The sequence below is a fragment of the Squalius cephalus genome, assembly GCF_949319135.1.
Source record: "Squalius cephalus genome assembly, chromosome: 4".
In the NCBI taxonomy this organism is placed as follows: domain Eukaryota; kingdom Metazoa; phylum Chordata; class Actinopteri; order Cypriniformes; family Leuciscidae; genus Squalius; species Squalius cephalus.
The window spans coordinates 30,835,399-30,846,636 of NC_137125.1; the positions used below are offsets into that span (position 1 = coordinate 30,835,399).

Sequence of the window (11,238 nt, forward strand, 5' to 3'; positions counted from 1 at the left end):
CCGCCGCACATTAAAGTTGCGCCCACCCTCCACATTTTTAAATCTCGTTTAAAAACACATTTTTATTCCTTGGCCTTTGATTCAACATGAGAGCTGATGTGGTCTTCGTTGTCGTTGTCATTGTTGACGCTTTTAGTTATTTATTTATCTGTGTTTGTTTTTGTTTTATATTTTTATCTCTGTAAAGCACTTTGGTAACCTTGCTGTTTGTTTAAATTGTGCTATATAAATAAAGTGGTATGGTATGGTATGGTATTTTTAAAGAATATCTCGGGTCACGTGATTCTCTGCACCTGCAGTGTTCTAGTGCCATCCATCATTTTTAATTTATGTTTTTAGTACCATCTTATCAACTACCTATACACATCTTCTCTCTGAGCTTGTTAGGTAGTTTTCCATCCTCACAGACCCCATGACCTAATTTAACCTGATTTAACCTGGTTTCTGACTGAGACACAGCAATACAGACTTTTACATGAGCCAAAGGAAAATCTCCAACACTTACAGATAGAGACATGACAGTATCACGTCTGCCAAGAGAATATTATAATTTTTAGGTTATAGCAGTTAACTGAGTATCACTAGAAAGAGCATCAACAGTAGTATCCGTACCACTGAAGACAGATGGACAGGCACTCTGCAGCTGGGATGGTGTCCTGGAGGGTGATCCTCGCTCTGATGCGGGACAACAGGTCATCAAACTGGGCGCGGGACAGGCGGAAGTACCGCTGAAAGCAGCCGTCATCCACAGTCAAGAAAAAGGCTAATCTAATTAATTACCGTTGTGTGTCCAACGGTGTAAAGAGTGATACATAAAATGCATTACCATTCTTATACATTGATTTTGTAGACCATGTAGCAAATTAGCTCAAAATAAATATTAATAATCAATCATAACTTGTAATAATTAATTATTCATATTTGTATCAGTTAACAGAATTAATTTAATGTAGTAAAATTAATATTACAATCAATCGCCCTGTTCGTCCTGTGAATACTCAGTGTTAATTGTTTATTAATTCTAAGAAATGTTCATTTCCGGGAGAGGGAAATGTCTTTCTTACTGTACAGTACTAATAAGAGCCTGTAGTCAAAATCTAACAGACATCAACCTGAAGAAGCAGCAATAAAAGCCAGAAGAAGAGAGGTCACAGTGAATTTGGCTCTAATAAAGCCAGAGTAAAGTCCCAACCGGGTTTGCTTGACCAAAAAGAAAGGTGGAATTTCCAAGTGGGAAAATTCCTCTTTTGGAGGTTTTTATTGCTCTTTGTTTTCAAGCGTGCTCATTTGCATGTGCAGCTGGATTGGTTGCTGATGAAGAAACTATTAAAGATTCTTGTAAAATTAATAAGTTGCACAGCAATCAACATGACATATACACCGAATCATTTTGATCTTCAAAGTACCAATGATAGAAAACAGAACGCTTAAAAAAACGTTTAAATATGTAATTTTGGTGATCAAAGATGAGTTTTAAGGGATAAAATTATTGACTACAGGGGGACTTTAACCCCCTAACCCCCTGAGGTCGGCTATCGCGCCGGCGCGATAGGCTCGTTTTTTTCCGTATGAGTGAAAAAAAAAAAAAAAAAAAAAAATAAATACATTTTTATCTTATATGCTTGTGTTATACATGAATCGATCCTGTTTAGTGTGTATTTTTTTTGGTGTATGCTCATAATAAAAACAAAGTGTTGTGCTTTTCGCCAAATAAAGAAAAATAAACATGATGCGAGTTCTGCCTACTCTCCGTCAGTGAAGTCCATTCTGAAACGCGTCCGAAAATGAACTGTAACTCAGCGAATACTCAGTCAAACAGGCATACAGTCACACAGGCATGAAGCTTGAATTCTCTTCTTTCAAATGAAGTAATTTTTATAAAAAACAAATATTCACAGTTTATATAATATGTATGTAAAGAGAGAGATGTCAGTCGTTCTCATCTCAGCTAATTAAGTTTTAATGTGACTCCGCCTACGGAGACCGCGCTAATGTGAGGCGATCCATACAAACCTGTGAAACGCCCACATCCGCTGGATAAGGCCGGTGAAACACTGGATGCGTGGCGTAAGCGTCTCAGCTGTGTGGCGTGTCCGTTTTTATTTCGGCTCCCATCCATGTTAACAGTTTAGAGTTTGAATACTGCCTGTGTGAGACGCGCGTCTCAGGCGCGGCACGAGCCGCGTGGAAAACGCGTGCATTCTAGAAATAGAACCGACGCCTATTTTTCACGCGACACGCAAGCGTCTTGGAAGCGTTTCCATGCAAAATTGAATAGGAAAATCTGTTTATTTGACACGAATACATATTAATAAATGTCCTTTTGATGTTTAAAAGTGTCTAGGTTTTGACATAAATGCAAATATAAATGTAATTTTACAAAATATGATCGATTTTCAAATACTGCTGTATTGAATGAACAGCTTTTAGCAAACTCTATTGCTATACTGAGATGAGGAATATATACTGTATGTGTTTTGTCAAAAATAAAGTCATCAACTAACTAATGAATCCTTTACTTTGAAATACGTATGATAAAATGTATACTTTAGTTTTGAAAGACGTTGACTAGTTTTGAAAAGATTATAAAGTATGTATGTGCATGCATATATATATGTGTGTGTGTGTATATATGAAGAGTTCAGATGCAAAAGCCTCTAAATGCCATCTGAAATTTTCTCCTAGAATGATCATTTTTATGAAGCTTGTATATTTAAGTTAGCTATAGGTGACACACCTGAATGAATGGCTCATTAAGTATGCAGGGACGTAGTCTCACCAGGTGTGAACTACTAAATATGCATGATGCTGTTGGAGCGTTTACGCCCCATCCGCATATTGGCTTTCCAAACTAAAAGGGTTTCACAAAACTAAAATCAATGTATCGTTTTTTTGTGAATGATTAGGCAGGATGATTTTCATATCATTTTGAAGAAAAAACACTAGGCGATGAAATCCATTAGTCAAAAGTCTTATTGCCACATATTTAGTATGTGTTTTGTGGCCTTATTTCAGAAACTTTAATTTTTAGTTTTTTCGATAACCATGCATAAACATTATTCTCTCAAAAATGAAAACATGTACATACATGTGGCTCACATATTATGGAAGTCCTGTTTGTGCTATATAGAGTGAATTTACACCTTTGCCATTAATATGTTTATAAGCAACTGAAAAAAGCACAAATGTCAGGGCATGTCAGAACATCTCAAGGACCCCAAAAACACCCCAGACCCCAGAGGGTTAACTGTCACCCCCCTTTTTTCCCCGCATTGACATGAAAATTACTATCCAAACTTAAATGGTTATAATTCAAGAATGCTTTTGAATATAGATTTGTGGTTGGTCTTGTTTTAAAGAAGACATTTGGCAGATTATAATAACAGTTAAGGTAAATTATAAATTGTTATAGAAAAAAAGTTATAGAAGTTTGAGTTTATGAAAATGTACAATATAACAATATAATTATTTATTATTTAAATAAAAAATAGATATGTTTCAAAACATTATTTATTCTAAAACTGCAAGAAAATCAAAGCCAAAAATCTTAAGTTATGTTCCAAATTTTAGGTTGATATCTCAAAAATGAGCTTTCAGTAAGATTTTGTTTGGGTGCAGTAACAAACTTTTTAACTAGATGACATCCAAGCTGCATTACTGACCATATAAGGGCACCTCACTTTCCATGTATGGTTTGAGTGATCTGAGCCTTATATTTCCATAGTTTTCATACAATTTATAAAGTAGACATCCTATAAAACTGGTGTCAACTTGTCTTTTTTTTTTCATCTTAGACCTGATGGCGCTGAAAGAGGAGAGTTCTATGGAAATGGAAGAGAAAGATCATGATTTCATGAGAAAAAAATCTACACAGATTGAAAAGACCTCACGGAAAAGAGCTAAAAAATTCACCTGCCAACAGTGCGGAAAGAGTTTTGATCAAAGTGGAACCCTTAGAGTCCACATTAGAATTCACACTGGGGAGAAACCTTTCACCTGCAAACATTGTAAAAGGAGTTTCAGTGAAAAAGGAAACCTTAATGTTCACATGAGAATTCACACAGGAGAGAAGCCTTACACCTGCCAGCAATGTGGAAAGAGTTTCACTCAAAAAGGAAATTTTACAAACCACATGAGAATTCACACTGGATACAACCTTTTCAACTGCCAACAGTGTGGAAAGAGTTTCAGTGAAAAGGGAAACCTTAAAATTCACATGAGGATCCACACTAGAGATATATCATTCACCTGCCAACAGTGTGGAAGGAGTTTCACTCATAAAGGAAACCTTAAAAAGCACATGAGAATTCACACCGGAGAGAAGCCTTATACCTGCAGACTCTGTGAGAAGAGCTTCACACGGGAACTAGGCCTTAGGTATCACATGCAAATTCACACTGGAGAAAAGCCGTTCAAATGTTGTAGAAAGAGTTGTGGAAAGAGTTTCACACGTAAAGAGACCCTTGAGGACCACATGAGAGGTCACACTGGAGAGAAGCCGTTCACATGTGGTCAGTGTGGGAGAAGTTTTGTAGGAAGACAAAACCTTAATAAGCACATGAGGATTCACTCAAGAGAGAACTATTTTAAATGTCATCAGTGCGGAAGTAGATTCGGAGACATGAATCGCCTTAAGAATCATGTAATAACTCACTCTGGAGAGAAGCCTTTCATGTGCAATCATTGTGGAAAGAGTTTTACAAATAAAGGAAAGCTTAAAACTCACATGAGACTTCACAATGGAAAGAGGCCTTTCACATGTCTTCAGCGTGAGAAAAGTTTCACAAATCAAAGAGACATGAAACGTCATTTCCAAATTCCCTCTGGAGGAAAGAAATTGGATTGTGATCAGTGTAATAAAAAATTTATTTTGCCATTATACTTACAGATACACCTGAAAAGTCACACATATTTGAGACCATATTTGTGTTCTTTGTGTGGAAAGAGTTTCAAATGGTTTGGCAATTTAAAATGGCACCAGAAAAAGCGTATCTGTGTGAAATTGAGGCTACGTTAAAGCCGTAGATGAATGTGGGCCAAATCAGATTTTCTTAATGTTTATTTGTCTTGAGACTGTTCACATGACCTTTATACACTCACTGGCCACTTTATTAGGTTCACCTGTTACTATTTGTAAACACATATTTAATCATCCAATCACATGGCAGCAACTCAATGCATTTAGGCATTTATACACAGTCAAGATGAAGATCAAACTGAGCATCAGAATGAGAAAGAAAGCGGATTTAAGTGACTTTGAATGTGGTATGGTTGTTGGTCCTAGACCTGTTGGTCCTAGACCGGTTGGTCTGAGTATTGTGGTATGGTTGTTGGTCCTAGACCGGTTGGTCTGAGTATTTCAGAAACTGCTGATCTACTGGGATTTTCATGTACAACTATCTCTAGGATTTACAGAGAGTGCTCAGAAAAAGAGAAAATATCCAGTTAGCGGCAGATCTGTGGGCTAAAATGCCCTGTTGATGTCAAGAGAATGGCAAGACTGGTTGGAGCTGATCAGGGTTTTTCCTGGGACAAAATTGGTCTTCGGTGGTGGCTGACCGACATGGTCATCCACACACAGCAAAGAGTACCCTAGTACCCACATGATCCGCAAGCCCAATATTGACAATAAATGTTACATTTAAAATAAATACAAAGAAACAGTTTGTGATTTTTTTTTTTATGTAATTTACTACACATTGTCATAGGACTTTTTTTTTTTTTTTTTTTTTTTTTTTACTTACTTGGTACTTTTAAAGCAAAGTATTTGATGACCCATAAGGAACTTACTTCCATCTTCCTATATTAATTTTATTAATAAAACAAATGGAAGTGATTTAAACATTGCAAAGAACCAACAGGAAAATAAATGTGTGCCTGTACTAGCAGTGCACTTGTAGTAAATTAATACAAACTTCAGCATATTCTGAATCTCTAGCATTTAATAATAGACTTCTAACCAACATCCTCTTGTTATTTCCAATGAGCAATATAATCCTTCAGACAAAAAACATTTTGCTGTAGCAAAACCACAAACAGTTTTTGTTCAAAAATATAGAATGATGTACCAGCAGCTCTCATATAATGCTTGTGGACATATTCTGAATAATTAGTAACATACTAAGCCTCTCTTATTCACAACTAAATAATAAAGAGTTATGACTTGAAATGTTTGCTGTATACCACAATCAAAAACATCTTATACAAAAAAAGTGAATGAACATCTGCAGAGAGCACAGTCAAAATGTAACTTTTTGTGACTGGCATTGCACATAGGCTATTGCAGGGCAGTACAATGTACGTAGGCCTATAACAGATTGGTTTACAGTATATTGATGTGAAAACTAAATAGGCTACTGAAAGCAGCTTTCATACAAAAAATACTAAATAGGTAACAATGAAATTGCCAATTTTCCATACGCTAGCTTTTAACGAAGAGGGTGCCGTTCGAATTTGGCGCTCAGCCATCATGCGTGCGCGAGTCTGTTATGTGCGCGCCACAGACTGCACGCGCACTGCACGTCCGCTAGAGTTCCGCCTTTTGCGTTCCGTCAATATTACGTTTTTTTAGAGATTAGATTTTTTTGACATTTGTGAATCGATTCAGAATCGTCCACGTCCGCATCGCGATGCATGTAAGAATCGATTTTTTCTCCCACCAATATTTCAGATGTGTATGTTCTTCTCAGTAATGATTTGTTATACACCGATTCAGACACTGACGGGCAGACCAATTGCTTTAACTATTCATTATAATAAACCGGCTCAAAGGAGTCATTAGGTCGCGAATCGGACTTTAGCGGACGTGTTGTGTGGGAGTCCTTGCTGTTAGGACATCATGAAAGATTTGTCAACACACACACAAAAAAAAAAAACCCCACTTCAAACATTTTTTTTTGCGTTTATTTAAAGTTATGTCAACTGCATGTGCGGAATGCTTGTCACAAGTTGTAAGAGAAGATAAGGCAACTTTTTTTTTTGACTGCAATTCACACCCAGCGCTAACACAGCAAAAATATTCTCCGAATGCACCACGTGAAACATGGATTCGGTCTTCCGACCTTTAGGATCAGTTGATTTTGATGCGAGGGAGAGAGCAAGACAGAACTGAAGACGGAGAGAGCCCGCGCGGGGGTCGGGCGCTGTGATCGTTCTCTCCGTCACTCCGTCAGTAGCCTGCTTCACTCACAAAACCCAATTACAGATCAAATAAGGCTTTGGCGGGACAAAAAAATCATTTTGGCAGCCGCCAAAAAATTTTCAATTTAGGAAAAACCCTGCTGATAGAAAGGCAACTTTAACTCTAACCACTCGTTTCAACCAAGGTCTGCAGAATAGTAGCTCTGTACACACAACACTTCGAAACTTGAAACAGATGGGCAACGGCAGCAAAAGATCACACAGAGTGCCTCTCCAATCAACTAAGAACAACAAACTTGGGCTACAAATGGAAAATAGCCCAAAATTAGGCAATAGAAGATTGGAAAATTGTTTTCTGGTCTAACGAGTCTAATTTCTACTGTGATATTCAGATGATAGGGTCAGAATTTGGCGTTTAACAACATGAAAGCAAGGACCCATTTTGTATCCTGAACCATTGATGGAATGGAGGATATTTTCTTGGCATACTTTGAACACCTTAGTACTAATAAATAATAATAATAATAATAATTCGTTACATTTATATAGCGCTTTTTCTGAGACCTCAAAGCGCTTTACATAGTTGGGGGAATCTCCTCAACCACCACCAATGTGCAGCATCCACTTGGATGATGCGACGGCAGCCATATTGCGCCAGAACGCCCACCACACACCAGCTTACTGGTGGAGAGGAGACAGTGATGAAGCCAAACAGTATATGGGGATGATTAGGAGGCCATGATGGACAGAGGCCAAGGGGCAAATTTGGCCAGGATGCCAGGATTACACCCCTACTCTTTTGCGAAGGACATCCTGGTATTTTTAATGACCACAGAGAGTCAGGACCTCGGTTTAACGTCTCATCCGAAGGACAAATATATAAAGCATATTTTAATTGCCACAGCCTACCTGAGTATTGTTGCTGACCGTGTCGATCCCTTTATGACTACAGTGTACCCATCTTCTGATGGCTACTTCCAGCAGGATAACGCATCATGTCCCAAAGCTCAAATAATTTCAAACTGGTTTCTTGAACATGAAAATTAGTTCACTGTACTCAAATGGCCTCCACAGTCACCAGATCTCAAACAAATAGAGCAGCTTTGGGATGTGTTGGAACGGGAGATTCGCATGATGGATGTGCAGCTGACAAATCTGCAACAGCTGCATGATGCCATAATGTCCAAAATCAAACCGAAATCTCTGAGTAATATTTTCAGCACATTGTTGAATGAATTAAGGCAGTTCTGAAGGCAAAAGGGTTCCAACCGGGTAATAGCAAGGTATACTTAATAAAGTGGCCGGGGAGTGGGGTTGCCAACTGTCCTGTATTAGCCGGGACGTCCCGTATATTGGGCCTCATTTATTTGTTTAGTTATAAAAGTGCTATTACTTTCTTAAATTTCTTTCCAAAAATAAAAAGTTCTTACTGACCCCAAACTTTTGAACTGAAGTGTATAGTCTATTTCAGATAAATGCTATTATTTTGAACGATGGTTTGCGTGTTTGTATAACATTAAAATTATTTCTTGAATAAAATTATACATAAAAAGGTTAAGCAAAACAAATGTTTATATCTGAGAACCTTTTATACACATTCTTAACTACAGACACGGAAATGACATTGTGTGATAAAGTACAAAATATTTAGATTGTCCCATATTTTGCAACCCTACCATTGAGTGTATGTGGTCCAAATCAGACACTCATCTGATCAAAAAATTATTTCTGCCATAAGTGATCTAGTTATTGAATCTGATTGGAATTATAAATGGTGTTTTATTAACAATGTTCGGGAGGAGCACGTTCAGATAATTAAACCTAATTAAACACCTGTGGAGCACATTCAGATAATCAAACCTAATTAAACACGAGTGGAGCACACTCAGTTAATCAACCCAATCAACGAGTTAAGAGGTGTATATATATACAGCAAACTTACCTCCGTTTGTTGACAGTTTAACAGCATTTGGCCCCGCAGTACTTCCTAACATGTCCGAATCGAGCTCTTCCTGTCCGATGAAGAATTTTTCGTCCTTCAGAATCAGGAATCGGGAATCTTTGCCGCAATCATCTGGTGTTATCTTGCATCAGGCCAAACAAACGGGTACTCGCCACCGCGGGCAAAATATCCACAATCTCCTTCCGCGTATTTCCCTAAACCGGACTATTCAATAATTCCTGCCATAGAGAAATGGACAATAAGGTAATGCTGCCCTCTTCACGCGAAGGAACGGGCCTTCCTCCAGCGTCAGGCCGCCGCAGCAGGCCCTAAGTAAGCCGCGCTGCAGATTCAGTCTCGGCCAGTCCACACGCTTAACATCTGCCGGGTCAACTCCGTGAGTGCTCAGCTCAAAACCTTCTCGTTTTCCGTCCCTGGTTGAACTTCGCATCGCTTCAGTTGTTGAATCACGAGCCAGTTATGCCATCTGAATACTCATTTTGATCGGGGAATACACGTTTTAAATAATTTCTGTACAAATGATTAGCCGCCATTAACTTGATGCTTCCTTTTGGCGTAAACTCACTCGTAAACAGTAGGTCGCACATTACGCGCAGACTGCACACAGAATCATTAAGAACCTATCGTTAACACTGTCCTGCAATTAATCAACAAAAGTCGCTTAGAAACTTAAAGTTATAGCATAAATATATTTTTATTTTTGAAGTAATTTAAACCCACAGCTTCACTATTGGTTTTTCTGATTCAGAATGAACAAAATGTGACCCATAGCCATAGAAATGATGAAAATAAACTGTCATGTTGAGGGTTCCTACGCAGCTTAGAAAGTCATTTTGATTTGAGAAATTTCCAGGTTGGGATAAAACATTTTAGTCAATTTTTTTTTTTTTTTTTTTTGGAATACATTATTTTCAGTTTTCATTTTACAAGAACGAGAACAAACACAAACAAACATACCCACATCCCACCTCCCCAAAAGGATGCTCCATTATTTTAAAGTAGGTGTACAATGTTTCGAGGTCAGTCACATTCCAATATCACATTATCCACATAATCTAGATAGGGCTGCCAAATTTTAATAAAGGTGTTGTATCTCTTTCTAAGGTTATATGTTATTTTTTCTAAAGGGACACAGTTGTTCATTTCTAAATGCCATTTAGTTATAGATAGAAGGGAATCAGACTTCTATGTGACAGCAATACACTTTCTGGCCACTGCCGGGGCTATTTCCAAAAATTTTATTTGAAATTTGTGTGAAGTGGTTTATCAATTTTCATAAAGTTCCCCAGCAAGCAAAATTGTGGGTCAACAGGTAATGAAATTTGAGTAATCTTAGCCAAGACATAACAAAAGTCAATCCAGAAATCTCTCACCTTCACACACAACCAAGTACAGTGTAGGAAAGAGCCCACATCTGCAGCACATCGGAAACATGCATCAGGTAGATCAGGCTTAAACTTGTGAATTTTCTCTGGAGTCAAATACAGCTGATGTAGGAAATTATAGTGAACAAGCCTGTACCGTGCATTAATAGTGGCAGATAAACTGTTTTTACACAACTCTGACCAAAGTTGGTCTTCAATTGTGATTTTTAAGTCTCATTCCCACCTTTCCTTAGACCTATACAGAGCCCGTTTAGGACATTCAGATATTAACAAAGAGTATACTTTAGAAATAAGCTTACATGGTCCACTATCATGCATCAATTTTTCCATTTCAGTGAGTCTGGGTAAAGCCATAGTGTCGTTCAAAGTGCTTCTCAGAAATGACCGCAGTTGAAGGTAACAAAAGAAAGTATTGTTAGGCAAGTTATATTTTCCTCTTAATTGTTCAAAAGTCATGAAAAGTCCGTTCTCATAACAGTCCTCCAATTTACGAATCCCATTATGATGCCATGCTTCCAGGATCTTGTTGTTTACAGTCATAGGGATCAGTTCGTTTTGCTTTAAAGGTGATTTAGGTGACAGTCCTATCTCCTTGCCAATGGTCTTATGTACATCATACCAAAGTTTAATGAGATGTAACAAAATTGGTTTATCAGTCTTTTTCGACAAAATACAGTAGTTGTATTTGTAAACAAACTCACTAAAAAAATTGTCTTTTAATGAATAAAATGCAATATGAACCCAGGATGG

The 11,238-nt window shown here is 37.7% G+C and overlaps 1 protein-coding gene across 3 annotated transcripts in view; it reads left to right on the forward strand.

The window, feature by feature from the left end:
- LOC307157109 (uncharacterized protein) overlaps positions 1-6,863 on the forward strand; it is a 43,617-nt gene extending 36,754 nt beyond the window's left edge. For all 3 annotated transcript variants that reach the window (XM_079868874.1, XM_079868873.1, XM_079868875.1), the window contains one exon: positions 3,795-6,863. In XM_079868874.1, coding sequence (XP_079725000.1) covers positions 3,795-5,017 — 1,223 coding nt within the window. In that variant the 3' untranslated portion in view covers positions 5,018-6,863. The remainder of the gene's footprint in view (positions 1-3,794) is intronic.
- The last annotated feature ends 4,375 nt before the right edge of the window (positions 6,864-11,238 follow it).